We start from the raw sequence: 24,979 nt of genomic DNA, 5'->3' as shown, positions 1-24,979 counted from the left end.
ACTAGCTTAGGAAAACACTTCCCCCATGTCTGATGGTTCTTCTTTAGAATCTGAGCTGCTATCCTACTCCCTGCTCTCAGAAACACCCCTGACAAGCAGGGGGTTAGAGTAGATGACCTCTAAGACTCCTTCCAGTTCTATACAACTCAGTAATTCTATATTTCCTCCCTCCTACTGCGAGACATCGCTAGATGATGTGCTTTGTCTTCTGATCATCTTGCCTGAGCTTATTTTAAATTATTCTTGTCTCGGGTGCTTCTCCGCTTGTAAAAATACATCACTGCCTACAAGGTCACAGTCTCCTTTGAGTTCAGCAGTGCCTTGTCAAGTCAGTGCTGACTGGTTAGCAAAAGAGCCCCTATGAAAGTGTGATGATCTAGTGCCATCTAATGGGAGTAATGGATATTTATTTCCTTGTAAAAATTCCTATAGCCTAGTCAAAGTATACAGATGAAGTGATGCATTGTGGCTGTTTCCAGATCAACCGGTTCTTATCTTTGGGCTGTTTCATATATCGCATGGTGGCAAACCCGACTGTATCCTCAACAAACTGCAGGCAGTCCCAGTTTCCTGACGAGCCCCCCTCTGTACGACATGCATATTTGCAAGCATTCGTAGGTCATACATTTATACTTTGGGTTGGATCCAGGAATCTGCCTTCCACAAGACGAAGACTCCATTCGCTGAAGGCCCCTCTGCCCAATTTTGTGGGACTCCCCCCTCCCCCACAGACCAAGCTCACCCCTTTCAGCAGATCTCTTGACTCTGTGTAGCATTTTCAGGGGTCTGGAGGGGCTGCCATGGGAAGGAGGGGGCAGGGAAGTCCACTTCTGCTAGCCTAGTTGATCCAGTGTAAATCTGGATCTACCCCTTTGTTTTTGGGTGTACGCTTATATGTACACCTGAAAAAGCATAATGTGTAGGAGCAGCGTTTTTTATTTTACAAAATTTGAGAGCCACCTGGATTGTCTAGGAGCCAGCTTGAAGAGAAGGAATCCTGAGCCCACTGAGGGGGATCCAAGTTTTGCTGGTGCTTTTTGATTCTCCTGCATGCGCATGCGCACTCATGTGTACGTGCATGCCCCTTCCAGTTATATGGAGCAGCTACCAAGTGGGGTATCCATCTTCTGGCACATGTTGGGAAGCACCAAGGAAGTGTGTTTGAAGCTGAGTCCTGTCTGTGGCAAACCTTGCAATGTTGATCGCCCACCAATGTTTTGTGAAAGGCAACTGCTGCGGTGATCATCACTGTGCCTTTTGCATTTCAGTTCCCCCTGACCACATGGTTTGCATCCCCACCTCACTCGCCATGTGTGTATAAACCCAGAATTTAAGGTTAATGCTTCATGAATCTGGTGATGTGGAAAGCTTAGGCTAGAATAACTTTGTTAGTTTGTAATGTGCTGCGAGGCTCTTTGTTGTTTTTGCTGCAACAGGCTGACACGGCTACTCCTCTGGAAATTGCAGTGTGACAAATGTGCATGATGAGCTTGTGATGGACCAGGGACCAGGTTTTTCATGTATTTTTCCTGAGCCCCCCATGCGCTTGGTAGCTGTGTGAATAGCTCCTCCTGCATTTAAAACAAGCGAGGCGACTGATTGAAATCGATGTGGCCCAGGGGACTGGCTGTGGCATTGCAGGTGTGATGGCCTCTGTTTGAATTGTGCCCTTTTTCCTTTCTGTTCTGCCAGTGACCCTGCCGGCTACTATCATGACTTCATCCGTGCCAACCACAGTGGGAGGCCACATGATGTACCCCAGTTCGCACGCAGTGATGTATGCACCTACGTCAGGCCTAACGGATGGTGGGCTCGCAGTTCTTAACGCCTTCTCCCAGGCACCATCAGCAATGCAGGTTTCACATGGGCAGGTCCAGGATCAGGGTAAGACTGGAGCTGGACACGTTTGTATGATAATGCTGTTTCTGATAGGGCGACCAGAGGGAAAATGTACACACACACACACACACACACGTGTGTGTGTGTGTGTGTGTATGTATGTGTATATGTATATATATGTGTGTGTGTGTGTGTGTGTCTGTATGCTTGCACACACACACGCACACACACACGCACACACACATATATATAATATGCAATCAATGGGTGGGTTCCCATGATCATGGAGGAAAAATAAGCTATGGTAGCTATCAGCAGGAGGGAAAGAGCAGTCTATATGGGGATTGCTTGGGTAGGGGGTGGGTAGCCCTCTGTCCAGCCACTCCCCTGGTGACCCTGATAGAGAAAGCTTCCCTGTCCCTCCCTCATGCAGGCTGCTCTGTCCTTGCTGGAAAGATTGATCTGAATCTCTGGCAGCAACAGTACAATTGGCAGAAAATTGTGGGCGGGATGTGGTGACAAGGGATTGGAGCACTGGCTTAGAGGTGCAGTTAAGGCATTTGCGGGGAAGAGGTTCTAGGCTGTGCATCTTTGGTTTAAACAGACCACAGGAGCGACTAATATATTTTAGTATTTACGTCTAAACTTCATCTAAACGTATGTACGAACTTCCATTTTTGTGTGACATCCTGCTTTTCACCAGGAGATCTGTAGATTGTTCCTTATTATAAAATGTGTTTTTGTTCCATAGAGCATTGCTCGCTTTTGGTGGGGTGGCTCATTTTGCTTGCGGAGCCACTTTAATGATATTTGTTCTGCTTTTTTGTTCACTGCTCTGATTACACCTGAACCATTCAAGAGCTAATTTGGGCTAACGGCTCATGGCACATCTGTGACTTTCTGTCATGCAGGTGGAGTCCCTCAGGTGTTCCTGACAGCACCGTCGGGAACAGTTCAAATCCCAGTCTCGGCTGTCCAGCTTCATCAGGTAGGTACAGAACAAGGGTCCCTTTTTTCTGGAGTTAAGCTTGCCGCAAAGAGGCTAAAGCAGCAATCCTAAAGATCCTTACCAGGGAGTAAGTCCCATTTGAACTTAATAGGATATACACTTTGGAGTAAACATGCTTAGGCTGGTTATAATTTTCTATGCAACCTCTTGAACTTGTGGGCAAGATACACAGCTGCCAGGTCTGTTTCTTGAGCATTCTTGTATATGCACATGTAAAATATATATATACATATACATATATATATAGAGAGAGAGGGGTGGGGGGAGAGAGGTTGGTGTAAAGCAGCACAAAAGCAACGCAACAAGGAGGCACTGGATCCGCTATGGATGCAGTCAGTTGTAAGGTAAAATATGTAAGAAAGGTAGAATGACTAACAACAGAGTATTTTTAAAAATATTTTTTTTTACTATTGTCCTGTGTTTTAGTTTTATAGTGCAGTTTGGGTAGGCCCTGTGATGGAACTGCAAAGCAATGCACACCATTTCCAGTTCTCTCCATCAACCATACATGCCAGAATCCTGGGTGGAATTGATGGGCAGTAGGGGTTAGGACTGACACAAAGCAATCACTCCTTACACTGCATAATGACTGTATAGAATTCACTAGTGCAAGACTGATTGATTTTTAAAAAACATTTTATATCCCACTTTTAGGGGTAAAACCTGCTCAAGGTGGCTTCTGCAAAAAAACGTTCAAATAACAATAAACTTCAATACAATAAAAGCCAGCACTGAAGCAAACAAATTTAAAATGTCCAGGCCAAAGATGCTAAAAATTAATAGGAATACAACCCACACCAACCAGCAGTTAAAACCAATCAGCAGCATCCCCCCCCAAACCCCGCTCTCTTTTATATAGATATTATAGTATATCCCACCTGTTTTTCTCTTGCAAGGAACCCAAGCCAGTTTACTTAGTTCTCCTTCTCCGAATTTTATCCTCACAACCCCTGTGAGGCTGGTTAGGCTGAGAATCAGTGACTGGCCCAAAGTCACCCAGTGAGTTTCATGGCTGAATGGGGTCTAGAACCCAGATCTCCTGATTCCCAGTCCAGGACTCTAATCACTACACCACACTGGCTCTCGATACATATGGTACATATGTATCAATACATTTGTGGTAAACAAAGGCCTTTCTAAATGCCTGCAATGATGCGCCCTGCCTGCCTCCACTTGGAAGCATATGCGAAGAAGTGAATCCTGGGACACACAGATCTTTTCCATGGGATACCCCAATTTGTAACACTGGCTGGGGATGATGTGTTGGATTACACCATCCGTAGGCACTACACTACATCTAGAAAGCACCTGGTTGGGGAAGGCTGCCTTAAAGCCTTAAATTAAGGGTGTGCAACTCTGGGGGCTCCGGGGGACAATTTGACCCCCCCCCGGGGTTGCACCCCTGCTGCTGCACACTGCCGAATTTCAGTGGCAGCAACAGCAGCAGGAAAGCAACCAGCCTTCTAAAGCTAAATTTGGCCTTTTTAGGCCACCGTTGTGGTGGGGAATGGTGGAAAACCCCTTAAGGCCAGAGGGGTGGAACATGTGGGCTGGGTATAGCTCACATCGGCCTTAAATAGTTTAGGGCTGAATTACTTGAAGGACCACCTCACCCTTACCAGCCAACCACACTTCAAGATCGACAACAAAACTTTTACCACTTGTGTACCTCTGGGAGCAGTGTGATTGGCGGATATGAGGGAGAGGGCTTTTTCCACATTGGCCCCACTTCTCCGGAATGCAGTACAAACTGAAGTCTGTCAGACCCCATCATTACAGCCTTGCAAGGAAGCCCTCAAGCCTCATTTGTTTTCCTCCTCCTGAGTTGTGCCTTTAACCAGACTGCTGACAGTTATGACTGCAATTGGTGTTAGTATTTTGGGGAGTGGGATGTCTGCTTTACTGTTGTCCTTTATGAATTCTGATGTTGGTTGTTGTATTTGTTTTTACCTTTTGAGCTGCCTTGAGCGGGTTTTGTACCCTGAATGGTGGCTTTAAATTTTTTCAAATAAAATACAAAGCACAGCTGCACCTTTGTGACAGAAGGAGGGTGAGGGGAGACATGATAGAAGTGTTCCAAATTATGCAGGGTGTGGAGAAAGTAGATAGGGAGACATTTTTCTCCCTCTCTAGTAATACTAGAACCCAATGGGGTCATCCCAGGAAGCTGAATGGTGGGTGATTCAGGACAGAGAAAAGGAAGGGCTTTTTCACACAGCGCATAGCTAAACTATGGAATTTGCTACCACAAGATGTAGTGATGGATACCAAATTGTATGGCTTTAAAAGAGGGTTAGACAAATTCCTGGAGGAGAAGGCTATCAGTGGCTACTAGTCCTGATGGCGATGTGCTACCTCCAGTAGCAGAGGCAGTGAGCCTATTTAACACCAGTTCCTGGGGAACATGGGTGGGAGGGTGCCATTGCACTCATGTCCTGCTTGTGGGTTTCACATGGGCAGCAGGTTGGCCACTGTGTGAACAGAATGCTGGACTAGATGGCCCCTTGGTCTGGTCCAGCAGGACTCTTAGGTTCTTATACTGGAGATATGTCTGGACATTACAGAAATAATGTAGTGATAATGTCGGAGGACAGCTCTCAATACGAAGGCATCCTCCATTTGAAGGACTGTCCAGTCCAACTCCAGTTTAAAGAGCAAGAACCAGAAAAGGGCGATTAAAGTAATCAAGGGGCTGGAGCATCTCTCCTGTGAGGGAAGGTTACAACAGCTGGGATTGTTTAGCTTGGAAAAAGGAGGGTAAGGGGAGCATGACAGAGGTGAACAAAATCATGCATGGTGTAGAGAAGGTGGATAGGGAGACCTTTTTCTCCCTCTCTCATAATACTAGAACCCAGTGGGGTCGTCCCAGGAAGCTGATTGTTGGGAGATTCAGGACAGAGAAAAGGAAGTGCTTCTTCACACAGCGCATAGTGAAACCATGGAACTCACTACCGCAGGATGTAGTGATGGCCACCAATTTGGATGGCTGTAAAAGAGGGTTGGACAAATTCCTGGAGGAGAAGGCTATCAGTGGCTACTAGTCCTGATGACTATGTGCTCTCTCCAGTTCCAGAGGCAGAATGCCAATTTAACACCAGTTGCCGGGGAACATGGGTGGGAGGGTGCTGTTGCACTCCTGTCTTGCTTGTGGGCTTCCTATGGGCAGCTGGTTGGCCACTGTGTGAACAGAATGCTGGACTACATGGATGCCAGGTCTGATCCAGCAGGGCTCTTCTGAGGTTCTTAAGGAGGCGTGACGATGATGCATTTGGGTGTAACGCCAGTATCCCTTTGCTAAGAGACCTGTTTCTTTCTTTTGTCTTTGCAGATGGCTGTTATTGGGCAGCAGTCCAGCAGCAGCACCAACCTGACGGAGCTGCAGGTGGTCAACTTGGATACATCACATAGTTCCAAGAGTGACTGAGCAACTCTGGGGGGGACCTGGGGGGGGGAGGGAAGTGTGTACCTGGCACCCACACCTGCAGCATCTGCCTCCAGCTTTTGCGCTGTGCATGGCCCCAAGATCCGCGGCCCTCCGGAAGCTGCGCCAGGATCTCGGCGGTCCCTATTTTTGTATGGACTCCGTCACTTATTTATTGTTGCCTTTTTCACGTTTTTCTTCTCTCACACTTTACACACACACACACACACACACACACACTCACGCTCATATTAAAGTGGCTGCAAGGCCAGCAGCAGGGAGCTGAGCCTGGGCTGTCGGGGGGCTTTGTTGCATTTGAATGCTGCATTTACTGTGCTTTTGTGTGTGTGTTTTTGTTGTTGCGGGTTTCTTTGTTTTCCTCTTCACTCCAGCCAAAGAAACTGTCTCTCACAGGTGGGAGAGTTTGCTCTGCCATGTATATAACCCTCCTTCTGTTTTTATTGCCACCCGCTCCCCCAAATACACACACGGAACGTCCACAGACTTCCCCAGTTTATCGCCTCCAGGCTGAGCAACCGAAGCTGTGGGAAGAAGTTGGAATGCAGAAAAGCTTGAAGTCATCTTGAAAAGGGAGCCCCTCGGGTCAATCGTAGGCATCTCTCCTGTCCTTTTTTTTTTTTTTAAAAAACCCATGCTGGGACAAAGAGTCATCTCTCTTCCCCCTTACCCCCCCCCCCCAGGTTCAGGTCCTCCAGCTGACTACAGCATTGTGCCTTCAAGCCATCAGAGATGCTTTATGGCCTCGCCTTTAGCTTTGGCTTGTGACGAGGGGCTGTTCCTGCTGGGATCCACCCACCTGAGGCTCTTCTAAAGCAGCCAGGCACCGGGTGAGGAGAGGGCAGGAAGCAGAGAGCATCTTGAACTGAAACCCCTGAACCGTTCCTCTCGCAGAATGTACGTTTAGTTGACAGGAACTCACCTACTGACTGGACAGGCGGCGTCTGAGGCAACAGCTTCTGGCCAGCCTGGTCCGGCTGCATGGCCATTTCACTGCCCAAAGGGTGTTTGTTAGCCCCGCTTTGCCATTCTTAGAAACACATTCAGTGACCCGCAAGCCCAAGAGCTTCAATTGCTCCTCCTTGGGAAATGTCCTCCTGGGATCGTGGTGTTTGCTTTGCTGGCGCTTTCCTTCTGCAGAGGAACAGGCGATGTGCCACAGTCCTGTTTAACGAGCAAGCGTGTGCAGCAGCCTTCTCCAACCTGGCACGCTCCAGATGTGTTGGACTACAACTCCCATCCCATTGGCCATGCTGGCTGGGAATGCTGGGACATGTTCAGCACATCTGGAGGGCACAAGGTTGGGGAAGGGTGGCATAAAGGAATGAAGTTGAAATCAAATAGAGGCCTATTTTTAAAAGGGTTTTAAACATGCCTTCCCAAGACAGTTTCACCCATGAACTGAGACACCATCAGCTTGGGGGTGCAATAATCTAAACTGGTCCATGCCCCCACCCCCGTAGCCCTGAAACAAGGTGGTGGTATGTTGCCTCATCGTAACAGAGCATGTTTGGCCTGCATTTGCCAGGAGGATGCCACCCTGGGGTTGTTCCTAAAGTAGGACTGGGTGTATGAGATGGGGCAGCCTTTGTCCCAGAGCAGTTGCTGGAAGGCTCTTCCCATGTGCTTAAGGGGACTGTACTGGAGCGGTGGCCGTGATAGCCATGTCTGTATGCTTTAGAAAACTCCTGGCCGTGTTGATTCAAACATGAGGTTTTTGGAGTGAACAAATGCAAAAATGAAGAAAACGGAAACACTGCTGGGTTACTCGAGAAGAGGAGGGGACACGCTATTGGCAGGAGTGGGGTGGTGGCGCAGTTTGGTAAAGGAGCTGTGCGCCGGATAGTTTGCTTGCACAGAATCATGCATGTGGTTAAAAAATAACCAGCTCGGAAGTGACAAGGGGAAGGAGCTCGTCATCCCCACAATGGGAAATGAGGACTAACTTGCCATGAGCAACTCAATGGTTTTTTATACTCCCCAACAAAGGCCAGGTTTGGAACAAGGAAGGCTGCAGATTTCTAGAGAAAGGATGCAGCTACTGTAACTTTTTTTCTTTTTAATTAAAAGACGAAAGAAGCCTTGGAAAAAAAAAGACTTTATTTTTCTAAGTGTTAAACTCAGTATTTATGTAATTCTTAAAGGAATTAAAGTCTGGCTCCTGTACAGTTTTCATGGGGTTTGTACTTGGGGGTGGGGTGGGGGGAATGGGCCATGGGGTTGGGAGGAAAAAAGGAGAGGAAAGGGGCCTTTTCGACTTGTATTGTAACCTTTTGGAATTGTTTCCATGAACATTAGCGTTTAAACTGGTCTGTCCCAAGCACTTGGGTCAGGCTTAAAAAGGTTGAGCCAATGGGGATGAGAAGGCTGGTGGGTATGTTGGGTGGGTGGGGGAACAAAAAATGGAGCGGAGGGGGGAGGATTTTAATTTTTAAAAAAGTGTTCCTTTCCAGGGATTTTTGGAAAATTTGGTGGGAAATTCTGTTGTCCTCCCCCCACCTCCCCATTTTCCCCAAGCCTCCACATCTCTAGTTCATACTTTTATTTTATCTTGGCCATACTGTAAAAAATTAAGCCTAGCTCACTCAGGCCTAGTTTACAGCTGACAGTAATACATCCTACTGCAGCAGGCGGTGGATCACATTTTTTAATGCTCCCATAAGAAAATAAACTAAATTCAAGTACCAAACTGGCACCAAGGTGGTTCAGGACCCCCCTCCCCCCGGATGTGCTAGTTTTGGGGGCGTGGTTGTTTTAATGTCAACATGCATTAAAAATGGTATGCTGCCAGCTGCAGTCTGTAGTTCACTCTGTCACCACATTTTGATGCGTATGTAGATCAGGCCTCAACGAATGTGTATTTAATAGTACCTCTCCAGCAACAGCAGGAGATTCTTTGTTTCTGCACTGGAAGATGGGTCAAGTGAGGTGCCAAGGCATTTTCTTGTTATAATCCCTTCCCGAATCCTTTTTACGTCTTCAGTTGTGGCTAACATGAGAAACCATAATGTACATTCTATTAAGACTTGGCCAAAGCAAGGCTGGCTCTTGAATTCCACATGTGTGGGTTATCTTACAGCTTGCAACCCCTCGCTAACAATGTGTAGTAAACAGGGCTGGCCCAATGTATTTTGCTACCTGAGGCAGAGCAGCAAATGCCGCCCATCCCCTCCCCAAAGTCAAGGTGCATAATACTCAAGGCCAGCCAAGTTATTTTGGCAACTGAGGCAGAAAATCCCAGAAATGCCTCTTCCCCCTCCCTGGGAGGAAGGGTACAATAATAAATCAAGTAACAATTGACCGTCCTTTCATGGCACCCCTAAACAGCTGAAGCGGCCACATCACTCTACCTAATGGTAGGGCCAGCTCTGGCAGTAAATCCTTTTAAGCTTTGAGCTGAATGCTTCCATGGTTAAAATATTTCCAATTTAAAATACAATGACATACATCCTTTAAAAAAATTAATGGTGTTACAGGTTTTTGGAGTTTTTGGTCCAATCTTTCTGATGAGTGCTTAGGCTCAAGAGAACAGCCAGCTGTATTCACCAACTAAAAACTAAGGCTGGGGAAAAATACAGAATGAATTATATCCAGCAGTGTCTGTCTGCTAATAGAACAACATCTGTCAGCAGAAGGAATTCCACTTCCCCCTTCCAATCAGCTTTGGCGGTTTGGGGGACCCTCGAGCATATTTGGGAGATGGAAATATTCGCTTGCACGTTGTTGGATGTCTCCCTCTGTATGTAGAATTATTTTTGTTTCAAGAGGGAATTCTGAACTACTATGGAAATCTGGGGGATAGCGGCACATCTGCAAAGCAGTAATTCTTTAATCACGTTGCTAACATGAGTTGCCTGCTAAAATAGGGACAAGAAGCCAAGCTCAACAAATACGTGCTCTTATTTGAATTGCCCTCTGTACAGCTTTTTCCCCCTGACTTCTACTGCTGTTGATCTTCCATCCACTTGATATTCCTCCTCCTCTAGGAAGTTATCCCCTACAAAAGCATCTGCAGGTTAAACGCTAATGTTGCATGTAATTTAAAGTGTTGACCTGTAAGAACACTTATCAGGGATGAAATGGCATTTATTGTGTGGTGACCTTTTTAGTTCACTTTGCAGATTGTTTTGGGGTTTTGTGTGTGCGTGTGTGTATGCGTGCGCATGAGTGGCTGTGTGTGTGGTTTGTTAAATTTCCAGGGTTGTGTTTCTGGAAGGATGTGACAGTAATCGCAGTACTATGTACAGAGCTTTCTTTTGTATTAAAAAAAATTACTCTTTCAATAAATGTATCATTTTGTGCACAGACTCTGTGTCCTAGATGTTGCCTCTGGGATCCAGAAATGGAAACAACTAAAATTGGGTTTGGCTGCGAAGGTCTCTGATATTCTCATTCTCTCTCTCTCTCTTTCACACACACACACACACACACACACACACACACACACACACACGAGAGAAGCAAGAGTCCCACAAAGGAGGAGGAGATCTAAGGAGATGAAGGTCTTTAGGCTTGGTCTGCTCCTATGGCAGTAAGAGGCGGTAGAGATGGGACTATACCACTTCAATCTGCAGGTGAGAGATGCCATTTTTGAATGCTCTCCTATGGTAAAAGACAACAAAACCCTCCCTAGTAAAAATAAATCAGTACCCCTTAAATATTAGGGAGTCAGATTCTAGTGTTCCATTTGCACTGTGCTTTTAATGAAGGGGAACATTCAAAAGTGCGATTTCCCCCACCTGTAATCTGAAGTGGTACAATCCATTCTACCACCTCCAGAGTCTAGCACCAATAATTGCGATCTCATTCTGATGCCTGTGCAGACTAGAGCCCTCATCAGAAATTAGCTTCCAAGTAGGGTAGCACTTTGTATAATCAAAGCTATGGTTTTCCCAGGAGCAACGTATGGCTGTGAGAGCTGGACTATAAGGAAGGCTGAGCGCCAAAGAATTGATGCTTTCGAACTGTGGTGCTGGAGAAGACTCTTACAAGTCTCCTGGACTGCAAGGAGGTCAAATCAGTCCATCCTAAAGGAAATCAACCCTGACTGCTCATTGGAAGGACAGATACTGAAGCTGAAGCTCAAATATTTTGGTCACCTAATGCGAAGAGAAAACTCCCTGGAAAAGACCCTGATGCTGGGAAAGACTGAAGGCAAAAGGAGAAGGGGTCGGCAGAGGATGAGATGGCTAGACAGCATCACCAATGCAATGAATATGAACCTGAGCACGCTCCGGGAGAGAGCGGAGGACAGGAAGGCCAGGCGTGCTGTGGTCCATGGGGTCATGAAGAGTTGGACACGACTTAACGACTGAACAACAACAACAACAAGGGTAGCACTTGCACATCACCATTGTGGTGTAGTGGTTAGAGTGTTGGACTGAAGCTCAGGAGACCCAGGTTCTAGTCCCTACTAAGCCATGAATCTCAGAGTGACTTTGGGCCAGACCCTGACACTCAGCCTAACCTACCTCTTGGGGTTGTTGTGAGGAGAAAGTGGAGAGGAGGAGGTCCATGTAACCTGCCTTGAGTACAAGAATGGGGGAAAGGCAGAAAATAATAACAGGATTTGCCCAATCCCAAAAAGGGGATATAAATTTGCATATGGTAATTTACATGTAGATATGCAAGTTTATACATAATTACTGGAATTTAAAAAGAAATACAATACAATTCACTAAAGTAGTAAAAAGTTTGACCGGGTGACCTGTGTGCATGCTGATCTGCTGTCTAGGTGCTGCTGATGGGCAAATCCTCAAGGCCCCATAATAAGGTTGTTATGTTCACCTCCAAAAAGCCTTCAGTTTGCCTTGTCTTGTGCCTGATTAGCCTCACCTGCTCTTCCACCTACCTCAGATAGCAGGATGCCTTGGGTCTGTTCACGAATGTAGCCTCCACGGCCAGGCCAGCTTGCCTGCCCACCAAGGGAATTTCTCGTGGGGTGAAGTACTTTTTTAAAAAAGACTTGGCATATATAAAATATACAAAAATGTACAGCGTAACATATTTTCTGTATATGTAATTTAAAACATGATTTTAAGCACAAGCAAAATGGCTTGCTAGTTTTTTCTTTTAAGGGTTCAGGTTTCACCATGGTTGGGACAAAAACGACAGTACAGATCTTAAAGACTTGCAGATTTATTGCACTCTAAACATCAGACACTGGCAGGGGAGAGCAGGAAGTGTGGAACATGGTTGTATGTGCCTCAGATCTGCCATTCCTAATTTGGCATCTTCACTCTTTCTTGCAGGTGGGACTGGGAGGCTTACATTCTATTCCCCCCCCCCCCACACACACACATGTACTACAGGCTTCCAGTAAAAAAAGGCCTGAAGTGAAAGCATGTAACAAAAGATGGTGAGGTGAATGCGCTTCCACACCTTGGATAGCTCCTTTAGAGTTCTGACTGAAACCCGGAGCGGATTCACCGTTCCACTGACTTCGGAGCCACCAGCCTCCCCTGCACAATCAGGTGCCAAGAGAGTATGGGCTGCTTAATCGCTCCTGCTTATTTTGTCTCTCCTCCTCCTCCTACCCTGCTGCTATACACAGCTGCTGCCAATAGCTAAGATGCTCATCCAGCCAAACAGCCACCTGAAAAGGTTCCCTCTGTGGATGCCAGCAGAGTCCCCCCACCCCCAACCAATCAAATTTCACAAGCATGCAGCATCCAATGCACAATCCTAGATTTTTACTGAACAAGCACGACTCCGGATGTCTGTCTGGATACAAGCTTAAAAGGAGAACAGCACAGTATCGTGAAGGAATCTGACCATCTTCTACCCCCATGCAATCAAACAAGCCATGGAGTGGGGAGGGAGTGGGCATGTGTATCACCATCCCAACTGGCTCCACCCCCAGGCCTTATGTGCATTCTTTGAGCACATGGTAGAGGCTAATTTCTGAAGGTTTTTGTTTTTAAATTATTTTTATTGAGAAATTACAACAGAAGAGAAAAAATAGAAGAAAAAGAAATTCATAGATTTGTATATATCCATATCAGTTAATACATATGAAAGGCATATATATAAAAATATAACTTTCTGGCAATTATACGTAAACATCAACAGAAACAGACCAGATATTGCAATAGGTATTCATTTGAAAGTGGTGTCTATACACCACCCGTCCAAATACAGAAGTGTTGTGAGGTCCTCAGTCATAGGAGGTGAGCATTTATCCTTCCAATTTTGTAATACCGGTCTTTTGGCTCTCAAAATGGTGCAGAGAATCCATTTACGCTCACCATTCGTTAATTTCTAGGAAGCAAGTAGGTAATTTAAAAGAGCAGGTACATCGGCAAATATGAAAAATTGTTCCAGTACAAATGTATCCATATAATAACCTCCTCCCCAAAATAAGCACCTACTGGATATTGCCAAAACATACGTTTAAAAGAAGCATTCATATTTCTGAAGAGGGTTAATGCCACAGAATTCAGCACAGGCAGTGGAGAGAAAGCAAACTCTTTTTACTTAGAAATCCAAATGCTACAAATTAGAGCAGAACTACATGTTATCTTGGGAAAGGCTCCAATTCTCAGACGTCTCCTGGTATGATGCAAAGGCGTTTTCTCAGAAAATTGGAAAGTGCGGAAGTGCTTAGCCTTTCCTAGGAATTTTTCTCCTTGGCACTGGCCTCCATTCCCCTCTGCCCCACCAAGCAGGAGTGAGGAACCTCAGGCCTAGGGGCCAAATCTGGGTCTCCAGAGGGCCATACCCACTTCCCCTGCCCCGCCCACAATTGTTTGGTGGCTTCCTGGCTTTTGTGCAGTTTTTTCCCCATTCTAAAAGGCCAACATGCCTCTCCTAAGGCTTCATTACAGCCAGTAAGAGCTTTCAGATACCATATGCTGGTATTTTGTGTATTTTTGCCCCCATCCCTTTTGCCCCCTTTGCCTTCAGCCAAGGCCAAGAGCTTCTCCAAAACTGAATTCAGTCCTTGGGTCCCCCACCCAAGCCCTAGATGGCCTACAGCCTATAGGGTGGCCAAATGCAAAAGAGAACAAGGCTTCTGCACATAGTTTACATAGTTGTGTAAAAAGGGGTAGCTTAAGAACATAAGAAGAGCCCTGCTGGATCATACCAAGGGTCCATCTGGTCCAGTTTCTGTTCACACAGTGGCCAACCAGCTGCCCACGAGAAACCCACAAGCAGACACAAGTGCCATAGCACCCTCCCGCCCATGTTCCCCAGCAACTGGTGCACATAGGCTCACTGCGTCTGGTACTGGGGGTAGCCCATAGCCATCAGGACTAGCAGCCACTGACGGCCTTCTCCAGGAACTGGTCTAAGCCCCTCTTAACGCCATCCAAACTGGTGGCCGTCACTACATCCTGTGGAAGCGAATTCCCTAGTTACACACACTATGTACCGTGGGAAGAAGCCCTTCCTTTTACCTGTCCTGAATCCCCCACCAATCAGCTTCATGGGATGACCCCGGGTTCAAGCCACTATTAAAGGTGCAGGAGCCCTGTCCTCCTTCGCATCCGACCGCTGTAGCAGTCTGCCCTCGCTCACAGACTGCAGGGCCTGCCCATGCTGGCTGGGGCACGCTGGGAGTCGCGGGGCTCCCCCCCCCGCGCCCCCAAACAGGCCTAGGGTTGCACCCAAGTCCAGGTCTAAAATTACCGAGCTGCGCCGCTGCTCCCAGGTAAGCGTGGGCCGGATGCGCCTGTCACAGGGCCCGTGCATCGTGCATAACTGCGGGAAGGGGAAGGAGCCGCCAAGCAGGCGCGGCCCGCGTCCGCCTCGGCTCGCAAGGCTACGGCAGCGGCTCCGTGGGGACGGCGGGCGAGCCCCGCACGTCCGCGCCCCTCCCTTCCCTGCATCCGGACTGTCCCTCGGAGGCATCCGTAGAAGAGCCGCCGGGCGAAAGGGCTGGGGCCCCGCGCGCCCGCCACGGAGCTCTTGCGCATGCGCGCCAGTCACCCGGAACCTGTGGAGCGGCTGAAGTGGCCGGGAAGAGGCGGAGGCGGCGCGGCGGCGTCCTCGGTGGTTGTGTAGGTAACGGGCTCGCGATGCGTGAACGGGCTCTCGTCCTCCCTGCCCCCCCGGCCCTCCTCCCGCCGCTTCCGTCCGGGGCGGCCCCCGCTGAGCGGCCTTCAGCGCTGGACCGTCCCCACGCCGCGCGTCCGGGGCTTGGCGCGGGCGTCGGCCGCCCTTTCCGCCCCTCCTCTCCCGCGGCCTCGTTTTCCCGCTGAAGAGGGGAAGCCGCCCAGCCAGGCGTGGCGTCCCGCCCGCCGCCCCTCGCGCGCCCCGCGCCCCGTTGGCGCTTCTCCGTCCCCTCACCGCCCGCCCCCGGCGAGGGAGGGGACGGTGCGACGGGCTCAGACGCCTCGTGGAGGGGACTTAACAGGCTTCTCCTGCCGGCGGGGCGCGAGTTGGGGGTTTCCCTTGGAGGGAAGGTCGGAGAGGGGCCGTGTGGAAGGGTTCAGTCGAAAACGGAAGAGCCGAGTCATGACAAAACCAGTTTTTTTTTCCCCCCCTTAGAACAATTTCGGTTGGTATATTTATGGAAATCCGTTCCTCCCCCGAAATCAGTGATAAAGTGTTGCTTCTTAAAAAAAAAAAGAAAAAAAAGCGCACACGCGCACACCCTGTTCCAAAACGGAACCTGAATAGAATGCAAGCATTTTAAATGGCAAACGTGTGTGTGTGTGTGTGTGGTGGGGGGGAGAGGGTTTAGGTTGCAATCCTGTATACACTTAGTGGGAGGTACACCCCACTGAGCTTAAAGGGGCTTACTTTTGAGTAGATATGTGTCACTGTTAATAAATCATACTCTAAAACGCAACAACTGCATGACCCTCTCTCAAATTATGTGCAATTAAACCCTGCTTTTCTACAGAAAAGGAAAAGGCATTGAGGAAAATACTTGACTCCCGAGGACAAGCTTATAAAATATGACACAATAAGTAATATGTTGTATGTCTTATTGTGGTACATGATTAATGTTGCTGACTTGATTGGCCAAACAGTATGGATGTCTGTTTTCCATCACATAGAGAAATATGCCCTCCCTCCAATTATGTGCTTTGATTCTGGAAAGTTCAGGGCACTTAGCTCACAATCCACCACACTTAGTCTTCAAGTGCATGATTCTGCTTAGTATCCTTGTATGTGCATTGTATGACATACAAATGCATTAATATCACAGTTACCCCCTGGGGCAGGATCCAGCATTGTCACTCTGTGCTGGTTTTTTTAAAATCTATTTTTATTTTATTTTATTTTTATAAATGAAATAAACGCCACCAACAACATAATCAGAATCTTCAGTTTCCAACATTAACAGTATTCTGAGGGGGCAAAAAGGGAGGATAGCAAAAGAAGGACAAGAAAAAAAAAAGGATTATATTAAACTTCAGTAAGAATAAACCAAATATCCAAATATAAGTCACATTGCAGATTATACCTATATAGCATTCTTCCAAAGATTGCAAGTATTGTTAAATCTTCAGTCCACTACACTACAAATGGTAAACCTTATCTTTCAGTATCATAATCTCAGTCTTATAGCAAAGGAATGGGAGCAAACAATCCATACCATTCAGTTAATGCATATTAATAAACATTAAAGGTTTAGCCAACAAGAAATAGTAATAATAATCCTGTAATGATATTAATAATATTGGGGGGGAAGTTTAAGAAAAAGATAAAAAAAAGCAAATCATTATATTTTAAGTAATATATCTACAAATATATTTATATGTGTACACACACACACACACACACACAAATAGGTATTTTATTACAATATAACAAAAAAGGAGAAAGAAAACAAAAATATGCAGACATTTACTCTGGCATACTGCCTAGACATCTTATCAGCTATTGCCGAAACAGCACTTCAGAAGAACAGTAAAGATGGCTAAGTTCCAACTCTGGAGGCTGAGAGAGTTGGTGCCCTTGTTTTAATTTTAATACCAATTAAAAATGATTCTGCAGCATCAGGATCCAAAAATCTTTTCACCGGGCCTTCAAAAAGAATGCAAAATGTAGCCGGATATTTAATACAATATTGCAGGTTAATTTGCTTTGCCAAACTTCTCACCTTGGTGAATTGCCTTCTTCTGTCAGCGATTTCTTTAGTATAATCAGGAAAGAGCATAATATTGTCATTTGCTGGTCCACACCGAAGTTCACCTCGTTCTCTTGCCAGACGCATAAGATAATTTTTTTAGAGACTCGTGAAAATTGAACAATAACAGTCCCAAAAATCCCTTTAGCGCCATGTATTGATCCAGGAACACAATATGCATGCTCAGTATCAAGTAAAAAATCAGATGGTAAAGCAAATAGTTCATGCAAAAGTTTATCCATAAATTCAGCCAAACCTATATTAGTAGCCACGTCTTTAATATCAAGGATACGTAGATTCGCTGTACGTGTGAAGGCCTCCAGTTGAGAAATTCGAGCAGACAAAATATGATGAGATGCTTCCATGGCCGTTTCATGAGCAGTAACCCAATCTTCGAGAGCATTAACCTTCAATTCCATCTTTTGAAAAGAGATATTAATGAAATCCACAACCCCCTGAAGGGCAATAATTGAGTCCCGGATTGTTTCAAGTTTCTTTGACTGCTCTAGTAGCTGAGAAGACATAGGTTTTTATCAAAGCAAGCAACTCCTTTTCATCTCGGGCATTTCTAGAAACCTTTGCCAGGGGAGCAATTGGGGGGGTAGGTGACGTTCTCAAGCCTTTCTTTTTTTCCTTTGGTATTGCCATCCTCCACTTTCAAAAGCACAACAAGCAAGTATAATTGCAGAAACAAAAACAAACAAACAGATTTAATTACAAGTCCTCAGATATTGCTGGTAGTTTAAATTCAGAAATACTATCTGGAGCCATTTGTCCTTATGTCTCCTAATCGCTTAGGAGTTTCAAACAGCATTCAGTAGATGACACTCCGGCATCTAATCTTAGATTTTAGCCCCTCTGTTTCTCCACAGAAGCAGCTGTTCTTCCAAGATTTCATCCGGATGGTACTGTAAGCTTCCCCTTTTAATTCCAGGGGAAGATAAAAAGGTTTCTCAACCTTTTCAGAACTGTTTGAGATAAGCAACCTGTGGAGCTCTGCAAGTCACATCAGGACACCATGGCTTCAACCGGATTGGTTTTGCCTTTGTAACCTGATAATAACAATTAACATGGATTATCACAGCCTTCCGCAACTTGGTGCCCTCCAGATGTGATGGACTACAACTCCCATAATTCCCAGCCAGCGTGGCTAGAGGTCATGTTGGCTGGGAATTATGGGAGTTTAGTCCAACAATGTGGAGGGCACCAGACTGAGAAACACTGGATTATTTTATAGCTGTTCTCTTTAGTGTGCAAAATATACACATACATTATCTTGGTAATCCTTACAAGAAACATGTGTGGTAGGCTGTTGTAGCTATTCATAGAGGCCTGAGAGAATACTGTCTAGCTCACAGTTAGGCAACTTGGTGCCCTCCAAAACTGTTATAAGCCTTTACGGCCTGTGGTCATTGATTATGGGAGTTGAAGTCTAAAACATCGGAAGGGTGCCAAGTTGCCTGCCCCTGGCCTAGCTTAAGACCACCTACTGAATTCATTGAGTTGAGTTCTGAACCAGGAAGATTCCTGGGCCACAACTCATCTTCTTAATCATGACAGTATGCCTGATAAGCATGTATCAAAATAAAAAAGAACTGGTATCTTCTCTGTAAACATAAATTTACATAGAAAGACACTGCAGTTTGCCATCTGCTTTGGAGCAGGAAGTGGTAGTATTCTATGCCTACTCAAGAGCAAGTACTTTGTGGATTGCAGTGGTTATGGTGCACCAGGGATGGCTAATTTCATTCTTATGTAGCTTCCTTTTTTTGTTTGAATCCCCAGTGTCTACTGATGGGCAAAACAGGTTCTCTTTAACAGTTACGGTTCACGTAATTTGTGATAAGTGAGTATGCAGTATTGTTTAAGAATGTTAATTAATTAATTGTAAGGCATGCTTTGCTGGATCAGACCAGACCCACATAGTTTACCATTCTTTGAAGGGTCCCACCAACCAGACGATGTAGGGTGGTCCACCATGGCCTATGTTTTGTTCATACTTAGAGTAAACTACTCCTAGTTCTCTTTGAGCCAGTAACTTGAGAAGAAAATCCGCGGGAGAAGAATTCCACACAGGATATTAATCAATTTCCAAGAAACTGTGGCACTGAGAAATGTTTTTCTGTGTGCCCATGAAGTCCCTTTTATTCTAGGAAATTAACAGTGTTTTTGCAGCACTTATTGTTCTGTTGGCATGACTTTATTGCATTCTGAACATAAGTGAATTGAGATCAGCTAAACCTAGGTTTGGTAAGAGGTTGTCTTTGAATGAACCCACTGATAATGTGGCATGGGTGAAATGTAGAGTGATGGAAGCACAGATTTGGAGCAGGGCTATAAGGAATCTGCCAAGCCTTCAGTGCAAAAGCTTTATTAATTGGGGTTAGCTGAGCAGACGTTAAGAAAATACTGGGCAGACTTATTTATGAGGTCATTTTAAGTGAAAGTATGAAGAATTCTATATACCAAAAGACAATGTGGCAGAACGTGATGGGCAGTGGATTTAGTGGAGGCTTTATATGAGGGCAGCTTTTTTCTTTGGTTGCTGGATGTTGAAGAATGAGGACTGGAGGTGCTAGAAAAGGGAGTAGTCATGTTTAGCCCAGAATGAGAATTGTCATATTGCTGGTAGAAGGGTTCAGGCCAGTTCCAAAAAAGACAGTTTCAAAGAAGATAAGCAGCCAAGAGAGAAATGTCGGTTTTGATCAAGCTTTGATGTCAGGCATAGAACTATCTTGCTCCCTATCCAGCAGGTTTACAAGTAGCAAATAGATGGATATGTCAGGTGTGAGGGAAAGGTCAGGAACAGACACATATGAGTATTGGGTATGAGGAAGAGGGGATTCAAATGATAGTGTGAGGAACTAGTGTGTGGGTAGCTAATGTGGCTCAGGAAAAAATTAATAAAGAAGTAGAAGGGCTTAAAGTAAGAGAGGGAGTCTTTCTGCCCATTAGAGAGGAGGAAAGGTGTCCTGCATAGTGAGCAGCACAGCAGAAAACCCAAATGCACATGAATGTGAGGAGAAGACAAAGGGCGTCAACAACAGATGTGCTTGTGATCTGGTGCCAGTTTATGGATGTTGTAGAATTGAGGCCGGGCTTGAGTGAGGCAGAGGACCTCTTATCCCAGTATCCTACACAGCAGAATGAAACTTGAATTCATTTGGATGAATGGGGTGGGGTAGTAATATTGACAAATCAGAATTGGGTTGATGGAACTGTAGGTGGCAATGACTAAGGTTTAAATATGGTAAGATAAATGATCCCAGCAAGGGAAAGGTTACTAAACTTGAAGTGTGAAAAAAAGCATTGGAATGCACTACAGAGAATTGGGTGGAGCATACTGCTGAGGGTTACTTTGAATAGAAGACAGACAGGCATGGAGATCATAGTGTGTAAGTGCTGAGAGATCATTGCTGTTGGTGAGGAGAACTTTAAAACAACAACAACAACCAGCAACACATGATTCTCGCAAAATTGAGGTCAGAGCAAATAATCTGAAAAGATCTAACTGGTTAATTTTTTATAGGCCTGTACCATACTGGGGTATACGCATGGGCTAGGCCATGGCACGTCTGTTCTGTCTTTGAGGTAAAGAAGCCATTGCAAATAATCCTAGTGTGAAACAAATTCTTTCCTCTGCTGATCAGGCAATAAAGGAGAGAGGTAGCTGCAGAGAGAAGGGAGAACAGTGTGGTAGAAGCCAGGATTAACTGGGCCTGTAGGAATGGGAATGGAGGCAATGCTAGTTGTCAACATTAATGGAAGTTCGTACGAATAATTAATTCACAGTTTTAGGGTATAGGGGATACCCTCAGTGCTATGGGGACATACCTCATGGCTTTCTGTGCTGCTGTTTTATCCACTTAACGCCAGAGTGGATTGACTTAAATCAAGGCATTTTAAATCAGTGATTTAAATCACCAAAATATATTAAGTTAATAAATTAACTTAACAATAAGTTAAGTATTGAATTTTTGTTTATATATGTCATAAACAGTGGTGCACATCTGACCATTAAAACATGTTAGTTTACAACTAAGTAGTTATTATTTACACGTTTTCATTCTTACATCTCTTACACCACTGTTTCACTGTTACATCACCTTTGTTCCATCTTGCATCTGGTTGACCCATTTCGCACACCACAAACAATCCGTCGTTTATTGACCATGGGTTGTTTGGGAGCGCACAGGAGCGAGCATACTGGATCTTGACCACTCACCCACAGTTTCTCATTGCCACATGTTTTGGGGATGAGGAGAGAGAAGGAGGATGAGGCATATGAACCTGAGTGCGTGGAACCCTGAAAAGGGAGGCTGTGAAGGGCTTGTGATGTCTGAATATACCACTAATTTCCTTCGATCCTGTCAAGTAGAGAAGGGGAAAATACAGACAGGTTCTCTCCCATTTTTTTTCTGGAGAGATGATTTTCCTAGAGTCAGGATTGTTTTTTCCACTGATCTGGTGAATACGTTCTTGCAACACATTTTGAAATAATACATTTTTAATAATATTTCTGGTTTATGCTGATGGTGTCTTTCCTTTGCTATGCTCTAACATTAAAATACAATTTTTAATTTGATACATACCTAGTAGGTATTGTACATTCATTATGGAAAAAATACTCTGCCAATTAGTAGTAACATTAGAAAAGTTTGCCATCTGGCAAGCTCTCTTTAACCTCTCTATCATATTTATAAATGAAGACCACTATTATTAGTTCCCTAGTTTAACTTTCCAGTAAACTTTATGTGGTCCAGGTAACAAGTTTTAAATTGTTTGAGAAGATGCAGCTACCTGTGGAGGACAATGGATTTACCATCCCCGTCCCGCATTTGTAATAATATATTTGTTAATATAATGCCAAAACCAACAAGCTTGATTTTGTCAGAGAGGAGAGAGGGGTTATCATAATAAGTAAAAACTTTTACAACTTTTACTCTTTATAGAACAAAAAACACCACAGGCAGATATTTCAGATGGTACAGATTTGCCAGCTATATACAAAGAGTTACATTGTAGAGCAGACAAGCATATATTCCCCATGTTTTTGACATGATTTTATATCTTGGTTTGGAATACATGAGTCAGTTTTCAAGTAACACAGATGTGTGAGTTTGCAGGAAACAAGCAACTGACTGATTACAAATCCCCTTGATTAGTAAGTACACTCTTTGAACAAGGAATGCACACATCCCATGTTGACTGAGCTATTTTTAAATTGAAGCACTGCTCAAAAAGTTGAGAGAAGCATCTTTCCAAACAATCCAAATGAATCTAAGTTGTGTGGTTTTCCAGGAAATGTTCTAGTTTCTCAACCAATAGGTTCACTACCTCTAGCTAGGACAATAGTATTTTGTAGGAATAGCTGGGATGGTCTCTATGGAATAGCCTCCCCAGAGATGCATACCTGACACCTTCTTTATAGTCTTTTCAGTGCCAGGTGAAGACCATTTTATTCACTCAGGCCTTTTTTTAAACTTGTATTTTAAATAAACCTTGAGCTCTTGCTGTTTTTTAAAAATCTAAATGGCTAACTGTTTTGTTCTGTCTTTGCTACAAGGAAAGTTTTATGCTATGTTTTTATTGTTTTCTGTTTATTGTATCTTATATTATAGAGCTTCGGCTATTGGGTGTTATAGAAATGAAATAAATAAACAAATATTGTATCTCTGTTGTTTTTTGCTCTGTCACCCACCCAGATAATATTTGTGGTTGGGTGGCTTTATAAACTAAATAAATACCTCTAGGTAGGACAGTAACTTTTGCAAGAACAGCTAGGATAATCTCTCTTCAACAGATATTATATTTTCTCTAGTGGAGCATTTCCTGGAAAGACACCAAATTCAAGTAAACTAATTATAACTATTTATAAAGCACCTAAAATTTTCTAGGCACTGTTCAAAGATTAGAAAACAGTCCATGCTTGCAGGCTCAGAATCTAATAGATGTGATGCAAAAGGAAGAAAGAAATGGAGAGACCTTCTGTGCTTGACAGAACCCTACAGAATGTAAGCTTTTCAGTAAGCAAGGCTAAAAACCTCTGGCTGTAGGTCAGACTGAAGTCAGGATGTCACAAGTCTTTGATATTGAATATATGAATATGTCGAAATGGACTGAAGTCCACTCCACAGGTTTTTCCTGAGCTATGCAGGCAGAGACCTGGTTTGCACGTAAACAACAACCTGGAGTATGGGTTGTTATTGAATTATGGGTTGGTGTTATGTGCGAACCCTGCGCTATGGTTTAACTATGGGTTATTAACCATGAACAACCCAGGAAGAGAACCCATGGCTTGTTGGGTTATAAACCCATGATTCAATGACAATCCATATTCGACCTGTACTCTGACTTGTTGTTATGTGGGAACCAGATTGTTCAGTAGGACAACAAACCATGGGTTAAATAAATCATGGGTTAGCTTTATGTGTGAACCAGGTAATACCACCTGCTTGTATGTAAACTGGACACTTTGATATAACCCATATATAAACATTTGTGGCAGATCAGTAGTGGATTGTAGAATGACATAACTATCAAACAATATTGTATGATTTTGTATGATTGTATATTGTATGATTTTATGATTTTTGAAGATAATCTTAACTCCACAAAAATCAAATGGTTAACTTCCAGTTCCAGCATCATTTGACAATAAAATATGGCACAGAAGCACAGGGTGCCTTGGGTACCCTGGATTCCTTGCCAAGCCACAACGTTCTATTAGTTTTGAGTGTTATCTGTACTAAGTAAAAGATGTGAAGGCCCAGAAAATTCAGGAAAATTTTTTTATCCCCCCAGGACAGTTTTTGTTTGTTTTCTGAAAAATTGAACAGTTTGGGATTATGAAATATTTTCTTTTAGAATTTAAGACAGAGCGTTTATACATTGTTACCAAGCCTTTATTTCCCCTGAATGATTTCTAAAAACTGTGTAATAAGAAGACTTTTATAAAACACTAGAGAGGTAACATGTCTGGAAATAATGAAGCCATAGGGGAAAATGTTTTTTAATCCTCTCTGTAAGATTCCTAAGATAATGATTTCTTCCATTCCTTATTAAAATTATTGATCTAATGTATCTTTTACTGATAGACATTTAGGGGTGCTCCAAGTCATGCTCAGTTTCCTAACGTGAATAGAGTCACCATATATATGGACAAAAACAATATGCATTATTGACAGTTTTCGTTTTGTTCTACAGAGTCCTGTGTTTCTGGAGTTCTGGTTAGATGCTGTAGCAGTCAAATTAATGTAGTTCTAATCTAAAACCCACATGTGAAACAGACACTGTAAGTTATCTTGCCACTGTCACCAAATGTGACCCGACAGTATGTGGGTTATCCCACCTATGTTTCTTTCTTTTTAATTAACTTTAAGGTTTGGGTCTATAGACTGCCTATATTTTAGCTGCCACAGTTTTTAAGGAAATTCTTAATTGGGCCTCACAGAGAATGCTGCCTCAGCTATAAAACCTCTTTGCTGCTGCTACTAGAATATACCCTCTTTACCTAAAAGAAACACAGTAGCCTAGTTCCTATGGCATAGGTGTGACATTGACACCACCACTAGAGACAAACTTCCAAAATGAACAAAAAATAAGATGT

At 44.4% G+C, this 24,979-nt stretch overlaps 2 protein-coding genes across 10 annotated transcripts in view; both read left to right on the top strand.

Annotated features, from left to right (window-relative positions):
* Positions 1 to 13,537, top strand: part of SRF (serum response factor) — a 75,461-nt gene extending 61,924 nt beyond the window's left edge. For 3 of the 5 annotated variants that reach the window (XM_084829048.1, XM_084829046.1, XM_084829050.1), the window contains 3 exons: positions 1,693 to 1,884; positions 2,751 to 2,827; positions 6,177 to 13,537. In XM_084829048.1, the coding sequence (XP_084685174.1) occupies positions 1,693 to 1,884; positions 2,751 to 2,827; positions 6,177 to 6,272 (365 nt within the window). In that variant the 3' untranslated portion in view covers positions 6,273 to 13,537. Of the gene's footprint in view, positions 1 to 1,692; positions 2,725 to 2,750; positions 2,828 to 6,176 lie in introns of those variants that run through there. The other 2 variants (XM_084829047.1, XM_084829045.1) reach the window with 1 other exon arrangement.
* Positions 13,538 to 15,197: 1,660 nt separating this feature from the next.
* Positions 15,198 to 24,979, top strand: part of LOC146360172 (cullin-9-like) — a 97,689-nt gene continuing 87,907 nt past the window's right edge. Inside the window, exon 1 of one of the 5 annotated variants that reach the window (XM_084829029.1) lies at positions 15,198 to 15,293. The gene's annotated coding sequence lies outside the window, so the exon portion shown is untranslated. Of the gene's footprint in view, positions 15,294 to 18,543; positions 24,665 to 24,979 lie in introns of those variants that run through there. The other 4 variants (XM_084829028.1, XM_084829030.1, XM_084829027.1 and 1 more) reach the window with 4 other exon arrangements.

This window comes from Heloderma suspectum, chromosome 1 (assembly GCF_057233095.1).
Source record: "Heloderma suspectum isolate Gila_16-S chromosome 1, 16-S_ref, whole genome shotgun sequence".
Lineage (NCBI taxonomy): Eukaryota > Metazoa > Chordata > Lepidosauria > Squamata > Helodermatidae > Heloderma > Heloderma suspectum.
The sequence above is the reverse complement of the archived record's forward strand: the minus strand, read 5'-3'. Positions and strand labels throughout refer to the sequence as shown.